Genomic DNA, 18255 nt, shown 5'->3' with positions numbered 1-18255 from the left:
CCTGGGTGAGGGGCTGATGGCTGTTTGCAGGCTGGCCACAGCCCCCAGCCACCCAAGCTCCCAGTGGAGGCTGGCTGGAAGCAGGTATCTGGGATTTATTTATCTTCTATAATTGAAACTTTGTTGCCTTTTGCAGAGGCCACAGCCGGCCAGAGCAGGCAGGAAGCTTGGCTTCCTCCATCGCCGGTGCAACCAAGCCTCCTGCTTGCTCCAGCTCCGTGGCTGCCGGCCGCCATCTTGGTTGGGTTAATTTGCATATAGTCGCTCTGATTGGTTGGTGGGTGTGGCTTTGGGTGTAGCAAAGGTACTGTCAATTTCATGTTTCTCTTTTATTAGATTAGACTAGAAGCCTGGTGCATGAAATTCCTACACTGAGTGGGGGGGTGAGGGGGATTCCCTCAGCCTGGCCTGCACCCTCTCCCAGTCCGGGACCCTTTGCTACTTACCGCTTAGTGCTGCCGCAGAGGGGGAGAGGCTCCCACCACTGCTGCTGCACTCGCCAGCCATGAGCTGGGCTTCTGGTTGAGTGGTGCTTCCCCTGTGGGAGCGCACTGACCACCAGCAGGCAGCTCCTGCGCTAAGCATCTGCCTCCTGGTGGTCAGTGCACATCATAGTAACAGGTCATTCCAGTTGTTCCACCATAAAGGTCACTTAGGCTTTTATTATATAGATCTGATATCCTATGGGCCAGATAGTGTGTCAGTTCCTCTTTTTATCTCACATCAAAGAATTTCTTTTTTTTTCAACTTTGGTAAAGTATTAAAGACTTTTAATATTCTTTTTTAGTCTAGAATTTCTGTGTTTTGGAAAAGGGATGCCTCTAGCTTAGCCTACCCTGTTGCTGGAAGTTATTTGTTCCAACGTCTGGGATTATAACATTTTAGAGCTGGGTGGTACATTAGAGATCCTTTCTTCACTCAGTGAATTGAGTTTTAATTTATTTTTCTTCATCAGGTACCAGGTAAGTTTGACACTTGAAAAAAATTACCTGGGTTGTTTTAATATTTTTCTATCCATAAGAGATCCTAAAATCCCTACGCTGGAGATTCCATTCAATTCAATTTTATATTTATCAAGCATCTCCAGTGCAATGGGTTGGTGAAAAACAAGAGTTGTACATTATGGTCTCTGACATTAAGGGAGCTCATATTTTAATATCAGGCCCAAATGTGAACAGATAATTGCAAAATGATGTAATAAGTCTATTATTACAAGGATAAATGAGATACTTTGACAGATTGGAGGCTCTTAGGCTAGCATGGGAAAGTCAGAGCCTAGAGGAGATGTTACTGATGTAGAATTATGAAGAGAGAGACAGTGTGTGTGTGTGTGTGTGTGTGTGTGTGTGTGTGTGTGTGTGTGTGTGTGTGTGTGTGTGTGTGTCTATGGGGCCAGTAGAGGTCTTAAGGGCATTCCAGGAAGAAGGAAGAGACTGCTGATGCCAGAAAACAACAACAACAAAAAACAGTGCTGACAGTGATAATGTAGAAGTCAATAATATAATTACAAGTACCTCTATAAATTGTGGTTTATACAGTTTATTTCAACAAATAGTTGTTGAGGTCACTATTGTTGAAACCATCTGTTATTGAATACCATGCTCTGTATGTACACCTGGCAGTGATTTTATGCTATTTCATTTTTTACTGTTGAGAACATTAAATGTTATTTATAACTTGAATGTTTAGTAACCTTCCATTTTTTTCAGCATGTATCAAGTTTTAAGAAAGAATAAATGCAAAATTGTGATGAAGGTTAGCTACTATTATCTTCTCACACAACTCTCCTCCAGCACTAGGTCTTTATCCTCTCCCACTACCTACCATCTATTTAATCCAAATTCCCACCCATCCATCCTTCTCTGCTTTCCAGTAAGGCTAAGTTAGGACTCAGACCCTCTTTCCAAATGGTCACCAGTGCTGCATTATGACCATGAAGTCACAGAAGTCATCCAAGATTGAAGGAAAGGATAGGAGAATTTAATACTTCTCTAACCAGGGAAGATGACAGTCCAAAAATGATGTTAGAGAAATTGTGGCAAACTTTTGTTTTCTTGTTTATTCTTACAATTTTTTTTGTATATAATGTAGGGTATCTCAGAATAATATAATTATTAGTTATGTCAGTGTCTTGCACATAGTATGTATCCAAACATATTTGGTGAATTACTATAATTTAATTGAGAAAAACAAACAAAATGTACTGGCCCATGGGACAACTTGATACCCACATGCAAGAATAAAGTTAGTTAGAAATCAATCACACTCTATATACAATTAAATGAAAGACCTTGGAAAGGATTAAGGGGGAACGATTGCTAACAGGTACAGGGTTTCTTTATTGGGGTGATGAAAATGTTCTGAAATTTGATGATTACACAATTTTGTGAACATACGAAAAAATGCTGAATTGTACATTTTAAAAAGTGAATTTTATGGTATGTAAATTATCTCAATAAAAAAAATAGATACAAAAACTCAACACAAACAGCAACAATAAAACCATAGCCCAGAAAGTTGAATTGAGGCTCTTATTAAAATGTTCTTCCTAGGTAGTCCTAACACTACAGAGGAACATAAGTTAAAGATGAAAGAACATGTTTTAGTTAAAATAAAATTGAAGATAGTCATAGATATACTCTATTTCAATAATGCTAAGATGCATATTTTTCACATTTTTGAAATGGGGATGCATCTTATAATTGACTAGAGGCCCAGTGCACAAAATTCATGCATGGCTAGGGTCCCTAGCAGCTGCTGGCTGCTGGCTGGGGCCTCCCTTCACCTGGCTGCCTACTGCCGCTACCAGCCAAGGCTTCCCTTCCCACAGTTGGTCAGCCAGCCCCAACCCCTGGTTGAACTCCCAGTCTAGGGGGCAATTTGCATATTAGGCTTTTATTATATAGGATGCTGTGTCACAGTTTATTTGGCTGCATTTTTCTTCCTTCATGGTACATAAAATTGTGGTATGTTTATGATTCAGTGAAGTATAGTAGTTAATTTTTAGAATAATGTGGCAGAGGCTGCTAGATGTTCTTCAATATGTGACCTCCTTTTATCAGATTTTTTTTTTCTTTTAAGCTGGGTAAATGGCCACTCAGCCAAAGGCTATACTCCTAGTTTTCCTTATAGCTAGGTGTGGCCATATATTTAAGTTCTGGCCAATGGTATGTAAATGGAAATCATATGTGCAACTTCTGTTTTTTTTGTCCTTAGAGAAGAAGCATATTCTCTCTTCTCTTTCATCTTTTCTTCCTTCCTTCTTTCTCCCCTCCAAACTTCTTTCCTTCCTTTCTTCCTTCTGAATTGCAGATGTGATGGTGAGAGTTGAGCAGCCATATTGATCCATGAGATGGAAACAGTGTGTTGGGGGTGGTAAAACAGTAAGACACCTGAGTTCTTAGTTATTATGAAAAAACATACTGTCCCTAGACTGACAAAGTGAGATGGAAAGAAAGTTCTAGTTTGTTTAAGTCACTCTTATTTGGGGTTTCTCTGCTACAGAAGCTGAACAAATATTCTATCTAATTTGAATGGTTTCACATTTCTGTAAGACTATTATTACTTTTTTCAATGAGTAAATTCTTCTTCCTCTAAACACACACACACACACACACACACACACACACACACACACAACTTGTCTGGGCCAAAAATGAGTTAGAAATGTAGCATTTACTTATAAGGAATGCATTATGAATAGCCTTTCACTTTTCATTACCATGGAACGATGATTTCAGCTCACATTCAATCTATATTTCTAAATGCCTTTGTTAGGGCTGTCTGTTCAGTGCAATGGAAGACAGCTTTTTTTAGTGCAAGTAAGATTTCTTGATAATGCTACGTCTGCCTTGTCAGCTGAATTCTGGCTTATTGTCGCAATGTGCTAAAAATACATGATCAGATTTCACTGTTAAGAAAATTCTTTCAACAACACATGTGCAGTCAAGTTTGTTGCTGGGTAGTTGAACATTTGGGTCATGAGATTAAAAAAAAAGTCTCATGACAACACTGTATGGAAATGTAACACTCCGAAGCCTAGTTCTGTCTTCGCGCGGTAAGGCTGTGAGGAGCTGCGCTGCTGGGAGCTGATGCCTCTCTGTCCTTTTGACAGTCATCCTCCTGGTTCTTCAGATTTGAGGAGAGGGCACGGTGAGGAGGCCTGTTGGCTTGATCTTATTAATGCCACCATCTAGAATACAGACTCTTGGATATTTCATCTTCACAAGATGTGCTGCAAACTGGAAAAAAGAAGCCAGTTTTATAGAGAATATAAACATTTGTATTTGCCCAATCCCATTTTTTTCTTAAGCTACGAAAAACAAAACTAAAGATACTATTGCTGTCACTGTGGTAACATTAATTTGGCTTTAAATAGAAATTAAATTACTCACATGTTGACACATACTTCTTTATGCTATGAAATAAATGTGTTTCTTTAGTTCTCTTTTAAACTTGTTTGGATAGGCAATGAATATACATGTAAACAATTCAAACAGTCTAAAAGGGTATATAGTGAGAGGTAAATTTCTCCTACCTCTGTTTTCAATCTCCCTCTCGAGAGGTGATTAATATTTCTATTTTTCATGTATGTTTCCAATGATAGTTAAAAAATTCTCAAATCTATATTGAACATTTTTTAATCCTCACCCAAGGATATGTTTTTATTGATTTTTAGAAAGAGAGGAAGGTGGGGGGGGAGGAAGAGACAGAGAGAGAGAGAGCGAGAGAGAGCGAGAGAGAGATCAATGTTAGAGAAACATTGATTGCTTGCCTCTCATACACAACCCAACCAGGTATTGAACCCACAACCTAGATATGTGTCTTGACTGGGAATAGAACCTGCAACCTTTTGGTATATGGGACGATGTTTTAACTAACTGAGCCACTTGGTCAGGGTTATATTAAATAATTTTTTATATTATTGTCAACTTGTTAGTTATGGAAATCCCACACACAATGTCCCAGAGAGGACCTATAAACTGGTTGTAATATGTTTTTGGAGCAACTGTAATAAACAGTTTGAGACCATAAGTTTGAATGAATTTGAAGGACTGATCCAAGAAGTCTTCTAGATGTCTAGCAAAAAAAGGACTTCCACATGTCTCCTTGATCTGTCCCGTGTCCACCTACCCAGGATCATGATTATTTTTCTCCATTCCTTATACCTTTGGTTGTGCAGGTCACCCTCTGTTGGGAACATGCTCCATTTCCTACCAGCTCCTTCCCCCCCCGCCGCCCCCACTTTATTTCCTTCTCAAAAGCTCCCCCACCCTCACCTGTCTAACTTCTTCCTTTTTTTAAAAAAAATATTTTCTTTATTGATTAAAGTATTACATGTGTCCTTATCCCTTCATCCCCCCCCCATGCCCTCCCCCCCCTGGTGTCTGTGTCCATTGGTTATACTTATACTATTATGCATGCATATAAGTCCTTTGGTTGATCTCTCCCCCTTCCCCCTCCCTCCCCTGACTTCCCTCTGAGGTTTGAGGTCTGATCGATGCTTCTCTGTCTCTGGATCTGTTCAGTTTATGTTGTTCATTATATTCTACCAATGAGTGAGATCATGTGATATTTATCTTTCTCCAACTGACTTATTTCGCTTAGCATAATGCTCTCCAGGCCCATCCATGATGTTGCAAATGGTAAGAATTCCTTCCTTTTCACAGCAGTGTAGCATTCCATTGTGTAGATGTACCAGAATTTTTTAATCCACTCATCTGCTGATGGGCACTTAGGCTGTTTCCAAATCTTAGCTATGGTAAATTGTGCTGCTATGAACATAGGGGTGCATATATCCTTTCTGATTGGTGTTTCTAGTTTCTTGGGATATATTCCTAGAAGTGGGATCACTGGGTCAAATGGGAGTTCCATTTTTAGTTTTTTGAGGAAACTCCATACTGTTCTCCACAGTGGCTGCACCAGTCTGCATTTCCATCAGCAATGTATGAGGGTTCCTTTTACTCCACATCCTTGCCAGTACTTGTCGTTTGTTGATGATAGCCATTCTGACAGGTGTGAGATGGTACCTCACTGTCATTTTGACTTGCATCTCTTGGATAATTAGTGACTTTAAACATGATTTCATATGTCTCTTGGCTTTCTGTATGTCCTCTTTTGAAAAGTATCTACTTTGGTCCGTTGCCCATTTTTTGATTGGATTGTTTATCTTCCTTTTAAGTTGTATGAGTTCCCTGTAAATGTTGGAGATTAAACCCTTATCAGAGATAGCATTGGCAAATATGTCCTCCCATGCATTGGGCTTTCTTGTTGTTTTGTTGATGGTTTCTTTTGCTGTGCAAGAGCTTTTTATTTTGATGTAGTCCCATTTGTTTATTTTCTCTTTAGTTTCCATTGCCCTAGGAGCTGTGTCGGTGAACCTAACTTCTTCTTATTTCCTAGGAGCCCTTCTTCTCAGCCCTCTGGGCCTGCTTCCTTTCCCAAACTGTACACTCCCCTAGGATTGTGAATCTGTTCTGTTTCTCTTTATCCCTAGTGCCAGGCACATAGGACTCAATATGCGCTCTTGGAACTGAATTAAACTATGACCAATGATGTATAACCTGGCACAAAAGGATAACGCAAAGGGCTCTCTGGCCATTCTCTCCTTATTCCCTCCTTGGTGGTGTCCTAGTTCTTCCCTTAGATATTTGTATCCTCACACTCTTTTCAATTACTTTATCATAACCTGATCTCAGATATTTCAAGAAAAATGACCAATATCCGCTCATAGTGCCATTGCTTTTTGGAAGTATTTGAAACTTAATAGTTGGTAAGTCAAGCCAGCAGTCTAGACTTCATGGTTCAAAAGGATGAGCTGAGCAGTTTGGTCAAGGTAAGTTCAAAACCTCACCCAGAGACTCTGCTTTGTTGATCTGGGGCTCAGGAATGTGGTGTCTTGTTTCATTTCTAAGGAACACCACTATATTATTCTAAAACAGGTAGTCCATGGACAATATTTTGAAAAATACTATCTTAAGCCAAAAGGACAAAGGCATCAGTATATAGGTGGAATAGATGCTGCTGGACTGGGATCTTAGCAATCTTCGACACAACTCACATCAATGGGTCCCCATACTGCTGACCCCGTTGATCTTCTCCATCTTTCTCTGCAGGGCCTTTGCAGAAACTCAAATGGCTGTTCACATTTCAGATCCTACACTCTTTACAGCCACAGAGGGAATCCTTAATAGTAATTAACGTCGAACAGAAAGAATGCAACAGTATTTCAAAAGGTACCAAGTTACCTAGAGTGAGCTGCTCTTCATCCTGTTGTCGATATTCCTCTTGAACCCAGTCCTTAAGGACAGAGGCACCAGGCTCAGCTGCCCCAAGTCATGTGCTGGCAGCACAGCCTCTGGCACCGTATGATTACTGAAGCACCTTGGCTTCTCTCTCCCACTTATGTCAGTACAATCACCATTTAGGGTGGAATTCTAAGATAAACATGCCATTACTCAAAATGCCTTGTGGATAAGCAGTCTTAGTGCTCAGCACTTTCACTACACTGTAGAAGTCGGAAAAGGAGTAAGCAAGGACTTACTGCACATTTAGCTAATCTCCCTTCAACTACACTGTAGAGCTGGGAAGAGTTCCCCCTGTTGCCGGGAGGAGGACAGAGGATGGGCTGCAGGGAGCTGGAAGTGGGGAAGGCAAAGCAGGCAGACAGAGCAAGCAGGGCGCTGCTGTGTGGGTGTAAGAAGAAAACCAGAAACGGAGTGTAAAGACGTAAGAAAAGTTTAGGTGCCTTGAAGAATAAAGGAAGGCTGTGCTCAAGTAATGAAAAACAACAAACGTTGAGTTTTCAGGTGAAAATTGCGAGTTCTGCTCCTCTGACCCTCTGCTTGTGGTTCCAATGATCCGTGTTACATATGGGCTCGAACAGTGAGGCCATCGCTTCATCTTTTCCACTCTGATCATGGAAACAGCTCCTCTCCAGCTAGTCATTCAGTTGCTCATTCAGCTATCAAGCAAACATTCATGGAGCACCTACTAAGGACCAGGCGCTGCTCCAGTTTTTGCAGTGCTTGTAGTTTAGTGGAGGAGAGAGTAACAAGCAATATCAAGTGGAATGGATGGCTACTACAGAAGCAGTTCAGGACTTCTGAATTCAACAGGAATTAGCAGAGATGTTCCCCCTTCTCCATCTTCTTTCATTATTGACACCTGAAGGGAATGGGGACCTGGATGTGGTGGCCATGTGCAGTGATTAGGTCATGCTCTCTGTGGCTATAGCTTGACAGGTCAGGGAGGAAGAAAGGGCTGTGAATGTACAGGGGTGGTTTCCATCTTGTGAATGAAAGCCACATTACTCATGGAGAAGATATGGCGGGACAGAGAACCAGGCATGCGGAGTTCAGGCTTCTGTCCACCATTTGCTCTCCATCAGGCAGGGCTTTGGCAGCATCAGTGAGTGAGCCTGCAGGTACAGGACTGGCTGGTTAAGTCCTAGTGTGGACTGCAAAGCTGCAGCTTTGGGAGAGGCCTTAGGTCAAATGGAAATGATGAGCCTAGGGATACCACACTGGACCAGGGGTTATGAAGTCACAGGATCGTCAGGATGCTTTCAGTAAACAGTGATACTCTGCCCCCTCCAGACAAGTAATAAACAGTTCCTTAGGATGGAGCTCCAGGTTTCTTTTTTGTTGTTGTTGTTTGTTTTTAAAGCCTCCTGGTGATTCTATTGTGTAGCCAGCATTGAAAACCATTGTATCGGATAATGGGAGCCATTTCCTGGTCAGGTGTGTCTGGGACCTCAAACTACAATTTTTATAGGTACAGTCCCGTGTGGAGAGTAAGTTACTTTGCACTAAAGACGCTAAATGTCCGTAGGGCTGCAATTGGTGAGACCAATCCTAGGTGGAGAGAATGGGGCTCTTCCAAAGGCACAGCCAGCTGAGACAGAGGGCAGCATCCCATGTGGGTCTGCTATTTGCTGGGATAGGATTTGGGATCACAGACTGCAGGGGCAGCTGCATTTCTTGTGGGTGGTACTCCCAGGTGGAGGGCAGCACTCGTGCATTTCTGTCATTCCTCTGGTTGGCAGGCTCTGGTACTGGTGTTCATTTCTAGGGTTGGGGCTGGCACACCTCAAAACAGCACTGTTCGGAAGTGGCAGGCTCCCGTGGTGCCACTCCATCTTGTTTTCTGTTCAGAGGCTGGTATGTTTGTCCAGAGGAAGTCCAGTTCTGCTGTGGCAGGAGAAGGAGTGAAGGAGAGGGATTTTGATCTGCCACAGAGAAGTGCAGGTTAAGGCCAATTACTGAAAAGTTGCACGTTTCAGGTGAGGTCCGAGAGGTGCACACAGCAGAAACGTGTTTGTCACTGGGTGTCCTAGGACTCAGGTTTTGGTAGAAGCAGGAAGCTAAGAAAACCGGGCTCTGCAAGATTCTGCAAGGAGCACGTTGCAAGACAGCTAATTTTCTTGATGTGAAACGTTGGCCTTTGTGAGTTTTAAGATCACAATGGGACTGAACAACTGGCATGAGTCTGCTAACGCTCTGGTGAAGCTTAATCTGAGAAGTCTTTTTCTTTCTTCCATTTTACTTTGTCCACTCCTTTCCCCTCAAATAATGCTAAATTTTGGATACGGAAATGATCACTTTTGGTTGGGCATGGAACTGAATGAGGCAACTGGCAATTATCCTGTGACGAGCAGCTGAAGTAATTGCATTGTCTTGGTTTTATGGATGTGAAGCTGATGCTATATTAGGCTTATGTGTCCTCTTGACCCTATGAGATACTGAAAACATGGTGCACATTAATTATTCCTCACACTGTATGGTCGGGGCTAGGCTAATAGATGCAGATCATGAATCTATTTTCAAGAGTTGACTAGCCAATTCAGATGAGCATATTTGAAATAAGAAATAGAACATGAGGTGATTTTTCCATCTAGACAACAGTATGGCCTAGGGTTAATATAACTCAAGTGCTGTCTTGTCCTGAGTATTTAGGAGATTTCTGGGGTCATTAATAAAGATTTTAATCATTTCAACTTCCCAACTCAGGGATTCCAATTAGAAACTTAAGAACTATGGCAAAAATTAGTAGGAAAGAGGAAGGGATGATTTATCTAATACTTACTGATTTCTTCCCTTGATTATATAGTTAAAAATAATGTTGAGGTTTATTTTCTTAAGAGTACTACCTAAGATTATTTTCTTAAATAAACTACATAAAGGAACCTCTCTGTGCTGTTGGTGGAAAAGTAAACTGGTGCAGCCACTATGGAAAACACTATGGAGTTTCCTCAAAAAATTAAAAATAGAACTACCATATGATCCAGCAATCCTACTTGTGGGCATATATCCAAAGGAAATAAAATCTGAATCTTGAAGAGCTATCTGCACTTCCTTGTTCACTGTAGTATTAATTACTCATAATTGCCAACATGGAAACAACCTAAGTGTCCAATCATGGACAATGGATAAAGAAAATATAATACACACACACACACACACACACACACACACACCCCACAATGGAACATTATCAACTTAAAAAAGGAAATACTGCCATTTTTGACAATATGAATGAACCTGGAGGACATGATGCTAAGTGAAATAAGCCAAATTTATAAAGATAAATACTGCATGATTTCACTAATTTATGGAATAAAAAATAGTCTAACTCACAGAAGCAGAGCAGAATGGTGGTTGCCAGGAGCAAGGGAATAAGAGGAGGAGATGGCAGATGTTGGTGAAAGGGTACAAAGTTTCAGTTATGAAAGATGAAAAAGTTCTGGAGATCTAAGATATAGCATGGTGACTGCAGTTATTACATACAGCAAATATAATAATATTGTATTGCATACTTGAAAACTACTAAGAAAAAAGAAAGAAAACAGTAACTGTGAGGTGATGAACATGTTAATTAGCTTGACTGTGGTGACCACTTCATAATGTATACATATATCTAAACAAAGTTGTACACCTTCAATATATACAATCCTATGTGACAATTACACCTCATTAACACTGGAAAGAGTACTGCCGGCATAAGGTGTGAAACCATTTCCATAGTAATAAAACAGTGGCTGCCTTACTTTCTTACTTCACTCACAGAAGTTAAACCAGCCACAGGGCTAAAGCAAGAAGGTGAACACAAGGTCAGTAATCATCTTGCATCCTACTACAGGCACTTGTGACAAGGAGTACAACAGGTAATTCCACCTTGTCTTCTGACTTTTTCTTTTTTGTCTCTACATTCACCCCCTAAGTGATTTAATCTAGTTCCATGGGCTTTAAGTCCCATCTGTACATTGATGACTTTAAATTTATGACTTTGGCCTCTAATAAGCTTCTCAAATTTAACAGTTTCAAAAGAGAACACTTGCCTGGCCAGTGTGGCTCGGTGGTTGTGTGTCAACCTATGAGCCAGGATGAGGGAGAGAGAGAGAGAGAGAGAGAGAGAGAGAGAGAGAGATCCATGTGAGAGAGAAACATCCATCCTTGCTTCGCGTATGATGGAACCTGAAGCCTAAGTATGTGCCCTGATCAATTATCAAACCTGCAACCTTTATGGTGCACAGGACGACACTCCAACTAATTGATCCACCTGACGGGGCTCCACATTCAATAGGCACACAATTCTCTCTGTGATTTGTCTTGGATCCATTTAGTCTCTTCCATTCCCCAGCTCCTACTCCATTTTAGACCCTAATTACTCTTGAACCACTTACTGTTAAGTGGCTCTTATGCTTTTAGTTTACCTGCACTTTGCTGCCTACATTAGGAAAGACCCACAGGAGATCCTGAGACCCCAGTCACTGTTGTATACAGAGTTTTTTCCTTCTTAGAGCTATTGTCCTTAAGCAAAGTGAGTCAAGACCTGTGGGTCCCTTCCAAGGAACACCTTGCTTATTTACAGTCTGAAAGAACAATGTGTAGTACCTAAAACCTCTTACTGGAAGTTTCAGTAAGAAACTTTCTAATAGTATCTAAAGTTTCTTTGCATTGTGAGGACAAGAGAAATTCTTTATTTCAGACTTATACTCACCTATTGCTTATTTAAATAAGTGCATTTATTTATCTTTAAATTAATGGTTAATGAGAAGGGTGTCCTTTAGTGTCAAATAAGGTAAGAGAGGATAGTGCCAGGATGCGATCAGATGCCTTGAATCACATGATACAGCAGTGAGGCCATTTCCCTAATCTCCTCTCAAAAGTTGCAGAGCTTTGGCTGTCAGTCTCAGCAAACCCCTTTTGAGATCTTTCCCCTGAAGCCACCGGAGTTTGCTAACACTGGGAGCTTAGAAACTATTTAGATAGTGGGAAATTGCAAGCTTGTGACAGATCAACATAAAGGTAGAATCAGGAAGAACATGCATTGAAATAGACTGGAAATACAGGGAGAGTGAAATTCTTACACTGATCTCTAGTTTTTGGTGTTTGAAAATTCCTATTTCACTGGGATCAAGGGTAAAAGGGGGAGAAGTCACTTTAAAAGTAATTTTTCAAGTGACTTTCTAAAATATAGCTGATTGTGTCATGTTTCTTCTTAAAAACCTTTAATAGCTCCCCACTGTGAAACGGTAAACTCCTCAGCACAGCATTCAAGGCCATCGATCACCTGACTCTCCACCCACCTGGAAACAGCCTTACCTGCAGTCTGTGCTCTTTCCTTTGCCTGGAATGCTCCCTCCTCACTTTGGTCCTTGTCCCAACACTTTTCCTCACAGAAATTCTACCCATAATTCAAAGGTTAGGTCTGTCATCACCTTCTCTATGAAGCTTTAGGAATCCTCATTTAACTGGAAAATTTTCTTCTTCTCAATGATTTTCTAGAACTTTATAAATTTCTTATAGCACATGACACATTCTGCTTTGAGTTTTAATCAGTTGTGTACATGTCTTATCTTATTAATTAGATTGAAAGTTTACTGTGGGCAAAGGACTATGTCCTTCTCATTTCTGTTTCCTCATAACAGTTTCCATCATGTAGACAATCAGTGTTTGCTGCCTTGAATTAAATTAGTAGTTGATTTCAGTGTATTTTTCTTTTGTCTTCCTCTTTTTACCAATTTCTGCAAATGCTATTTGACCACAAACTACTATTTTCATGTGTTTATTCATGAACTTAGTCATTTATTAAACCATCAAATATTTATTGAGTGCTTACTATTTGAAAGGCTCTATGCTAGGGTTTGGGGGGTATAACAATGAATGCAACATAATCCCCATCCTTCGTGAGCCTGGAGTTTAGTGGGAGAAGCAGACTAGTCGACAGGCAATTACAATGCCATTTGATAAATGCTACATAGAACCACCATTATGGCTGTGCAGATTGTCTCCGCATGAGAGAACCTGGAAAAGGGGTAAGTGGAGCATGAAATGTAGCCCATCCTCTCTCCAAGCATTGTGCTCTTACATGGTGCTCTTGTTCTTAAAGGGAGGATGGGTTTTTTACTAACGTACAGAGAAACTCTACATATGATAGTGGTCCCACTGACATTATACGAGTAAGTAAAAGGTTTTCTATGAGCACTTGGGAAGGGTACTTAGTTCCAGGCTTGAGGAACTAAGAAAGAGTTCCATGAAGAAATGCTAAATAAACAGCCTTTCAAGACAAACAAGAGTTACCCAGTTGAACCGAAGTGGGAAGAATGCTCCAAATAGAGAGAGCAGTACAAAACAAAACAAAACAAAACAAAACAAAACAAAACAAAACAAAACAAAAACTACACATACTAAACTGCAAGCAGTTCATTATGGCTGGAATCTAGAGGGTGAGGGAAGCAGGGAGGGATGGAAAACAAAGCCGAGTCCGGATCACAAAGAACCCAGAAACCATGATTAGGGTTTGGATTTTATTTTGGAGGCAATGGGAATTCACAGAGGCATTTTGACAATGCTTATATTTACTTTCAAAACGTTCACTCTGGTTGTAGAATACAGCTGGAGGAGGGAAGGGGACTGCAGGCAGGGACAATGTAAAGCTGCAGCAAGTCAGGCAGGAGATACTGGTGACTTGAGTAAAGACAGTGGGTGCAGGGGATGAGAGAATTTCATACCTAACTAACAGGGTGATAAGACAAACAATAATTTTCATATAATTTGTTGCCATTAGTCAGGAGGGTGAGAGAATTCACTGTTTCACTCAAACAGCCTGGGTGGTAGGAGGAAAGTGGAGGAATTTTGTAGTTAGCACAGAGTTTGAATCAGGGTTCTGTCACTGGTTAGCTGTGGGTAAGTCACTTATTAGCTTTTTGGCCTTAGTTTCTCTACCTGTTAAATGCGCAATATTACTCCACTTCAGTGGTGCACTTAAAGCATTTTGGGGTGGATTGAATTAGATATCATATGTTTAAATGCTTGACTCAGAGTAAATACTCACTATCAACTAGTTTCTTTTCTTCCTCTCTTTGTCCCCCAATTAATTCTTGAACAGGAAAGCCATTTACACCTTGCAAGTACATAGATTCAAACTTAAGAGGGAGATTTGTCTGCAATGGGGACAAATCATTGTTCATGTGAACTGTTTTTAATGGAACAGTAATTTATACGTGACTCTTACCATTTACTGGGTCACATATACTTCTGGTAATCAGATGAAAGCTAAAGATGTATTCTCTCAATAAAAGACAAATATGTACAACACTTTACATATAATTTCAATTAGATCAAAGACCTTCTAAAACTCATGATAAACTCTAGGTTAAAAAAAATTTCCTCTATACTAATTCATTTAATTTTAAAATTTATGATAGTTGATTGTGACCTAGTGTCTAGGCATTGGAATCTTCCTGTAGATTTACAGATTAGTGTTTATCAATAGGTTATGCTGTCAAACAGTCCTCCCAGGAAAGGCTGCCTGGAAATTTTTTAAAGTTCATATTTAAAAAAATAAGAGAAAACATTTTTAGATGTGACAAAATTTGTTCTAATAAAAAAAGTACACTGGCTCACAGTAGAGAATAAGCCTCTTCTGATAAAATTCCATCATCTAACGCCATTGTGGGTCAGGACATTTTCCTTTGATCTGTACATTTTCCTTTGATCTGTGATATTTGAGGCTATAGAATTTCAGCAACAATCATTCTTTAACCTCTGTTTACACTAGACAACAGAGAACAGTAAACCCATACTACATCCAAGCCACTAGTCATATTCCATACAGTATACTATGCTCTGAAAAGAATGTATACAATAAAAATTCAGATTCAAAACAGTTACGGCTATGATGGATCACAGCCAACTTCCAACCTCTGTAGGGTCAAGCAGGAGGGCGACTATGGTTAGTTTTTATTTAGCCACAAACATTCCTGCGGTAAGGAGCAATTAATTAAATGGTGGGCTGTGGAGGGCAGGGTGGGTGTGTAGAATAACATATAATAAAACAACATAACTTTCATCCTCTGATGGGTCATGAATATAGGTGCCAGAGACCACAGAATTCAGATGATGACTTGGCAGTTTCTCCAGGGAAATGAGCTCCCTCTGTCTTTTGAAAAACTGCTTTGTACACAAAATAAATCTAGTAAACATGTTAACAAACAGACAACCAAAATCAGGATTAGGTGTTTTAAAGTCCTCTTTACTACAACTCCTACCTTGCTTTTTATTCACATAACATTTGAACACTATGTGAATAGGGACCTACGGGGCAACTTTTATTTTAATCTATGGGTCTTTTAAAAGTTATCCTCCCTTTCTTAACAAATGCCGTTATACAGGATAATTTTTACTGTAAAGCCTCATGGGATATCTAGTGTGCTCAAATTGCATTAATATGTAAATTGTTTCCTTATAATCTGACATAAATCCACAGACCAAAATATTTGCTGACAAGAAGACAAGGAAAAAGTCAGGAAGAAAGCCAAGTTTTTTTAAAAATATATTTTATTGATTTTTTACAGAGAGGAAGGGAGAGGGATAGAGAGCTAGAAACATCGATGAGAGAGAAACAATGATCAGCTGCCTCCTGCACACCCCCTACTGGGGATATGCCTGCAACCAAGGTACATGCCCTTGACTGGAATCGAACTGGGACCCTTCAGTCCACAGGCCAACGCTCTATCCACTGAGCCAAACCGGTTAGGGCAGAAAGCCAAGTTTAACCATAGCCAGTGATTATAGGTCTAACAAGAGGGAGAAAGAATTCCTTGCATATTTGGAACTCATAAAGGAGATTCACTTCCCATTCTTTATCAAAATGCAGAAGGTACAATCATAAAGAGGCCTAATACATTTTCTGACAGGTAAAAGATCTCACACAAAGTGGCTTAAAAATATCACATTAATCTGAAGAACTAGGTAGATACTATCTGGAGCCAGGGAAGTTTACTGTAGAGACAACACATACGCTTGATTGGTTTTCAGAGTCACTTGGTCCCCTTTGAGCACATACTGGAGTAGGATCATCTCCGATGCTCGGGACCAAAGGCTAGAGGAAGAGCTTGAGCAAAGAGAGAAAGCAGACAGGGCTAGAGAGAGAAAAAAGGACCGGCAATGGTAAGGGCTATCAGTGATCATCACAAGATCATAAAACTTGGTTTAGCTTGGTTAAGGGATTCAGGAAGTAATGGGGTGGGACGGGAAGGTGGAAGCCTCATATTATGCTGTACAAACAACTTCCAACCTAAAATCCAAAGACCAAATTACCTTGGCCCCTAGAGGAGTGTAAAGGAACACAATTGGACTATTATCTTATTTTTAAAAATAGCTTCAAAGGCATGCTTTACTTACTATAAATCTGAATATTTTCAGTTAAAAACGATGCCATATTAAAATTTTTTTAAATATATTTTTATTGATTTTAGAGAGGAAGGGAGAGGGAGAGAAAGATAGAAACATCAATGATGAAAAAGAATCATTGATTAGCTGCCTCCTGCATGCCCCCTACTGGGGATTGAGCCTGCAACCCTGGCATGTGCCCTAGATAGGAACTGAACCCAGGCCCCTTCAGTCCTCAGGCCGAGGCTCTATCCACTGAGCCAAACTGACTAGGGTGCCATATTTTAAATTTAATCCTTACTTGCCATGTGTAGAAAGCACCAGCCACTCACACTGTTTAGTCACAGAATCTCCACAAAATCTTTCTCTTATCTAGGTTTTGGAATCAAATGTTAATCAGAAATATATGTTTTGTTCTTTTCTTTTTTTTCAGGGGGGAGGGGAGGGGTTGCTTCATTTTGTTTTGAAGGAAAGAATAATAACACACATGACATTACTTGCCATCGGCTTTTATCTTCTCAGATGACTATTTCTTTCGATGACAAAAAAGTGTTGATATAATGCCACGAATATAACATTTTTTAAAAATATATTTTATTGATTTTTTTTTTTTTTTTTTTTTTTACAGAGAGGAAGGGAGAGGGATAGAGAGTCCGAAACATCGATGAGAGAGAAACATCGATCAGCTGCCCTCTGCACACCCCCCACTGGGGATGTGCCCGCAACCAAGGCACATGCCTTTGACTGGAATCGAACCTGGGACTCTTCAGTCCGCAAGCCGACGCTCTACCCACTGAGCCAAACCAGTTAGGGCATGAATATAACATTTTAAGGGTAAAATCAGCTGTGCCAAATATTTCCCAAAGGATTGACAAGACAAGCACAAGCAGGGAAGAAATCTTAGTGGTCAGATAACCACAAAATATAATCTTATATAGAGAGCAATTATTTTTCAAGTCTTGTGAGTTTCTGTGACCAACACAGCAATATGATGTTTATGGTTTTTTCTTAAAGACTCACTAAAGGTAGAGAAACACCAATTGGAGTTTCATTCTGTTCTGGTCCATGTTGTTGGCTATTTCAGTCTGAGACCTATCACTGGCTCCAGAGATGGATCCCATGGGGGAGAAAACATAACCCAATACCACATTAAAGTATGCCATCGTGCTAAGTTATCGTTCTTGCTAAACATAATTTACTTCTAGGAAGGAGGTGGGTTCATGATGGTGTTTTGTCAAGCCAAGAAAATATTGCCTTACTCACATTTAGATACTGGCTAGATTAATTCAGCACATTTCAGTTTTGTAAGAAGTATCTTTTATGGGGCTTTCTGTACATACCATACTGGCATGTTTTCCCTCTATACCCAGGGAATCTAATGCTAGTTTAACCATTGAAGATGCAGTTTCTCATTTGAGTTTTAAAAAATCAACGAGACAAGAATGAGTCCTTGCCATATTTTCCATTTAAAATGTGACACAAATCTTGAATTGGCTTTACTCTTGTTTTGACACAGAGGTCTTCCTACTCCCATCAACCCTACCAACAGGTGCAGTCTATATTTGTTTGCCTTGTTAAG

General features: G+C 40.1%; 1 protein-coding gene across 1 annotated transcript in view; it reads right to left on the bottom strand.

Annotated features, from left to right (window-relative positions):
• Window positions 1-2319: 2319 nt before the first annotated feature.
• Window positions 2320-18255, bottom strand: part of TBCK (TBC1 domain containing kinase) — a 178533-nt gene continuing 162597 nt past the window's right edge. The window contains exon 25 of the mRNA XM_005872443.2: window positions 2320-4241. Coding sequence (XP_005872505.1) covers window positions 4131-4241 — 111 coding nt within the window. The 3' untranslated portion in view covers window positions 2320-4130. The remainder of the gene's footprint in view (window positions 4242-18255) is intronic.

This window comes from Myotis brandtii, unplaced genomic scaffold, assembly GCF_000412655.1.
Source record: "Myotis brandtii unplaced genomic scaffold, ASM41265v1 scaffold38, whole genome shotgun sequence".
NCBI lineage: Eukaryota > Metazoa > Chordata > Mammalia > Chiroptera > Vespertilionidae > Myotis > Myotis brandtii.
This window is presented reverse-complemented; position numbering and strand designations above follow the sequence as displayed.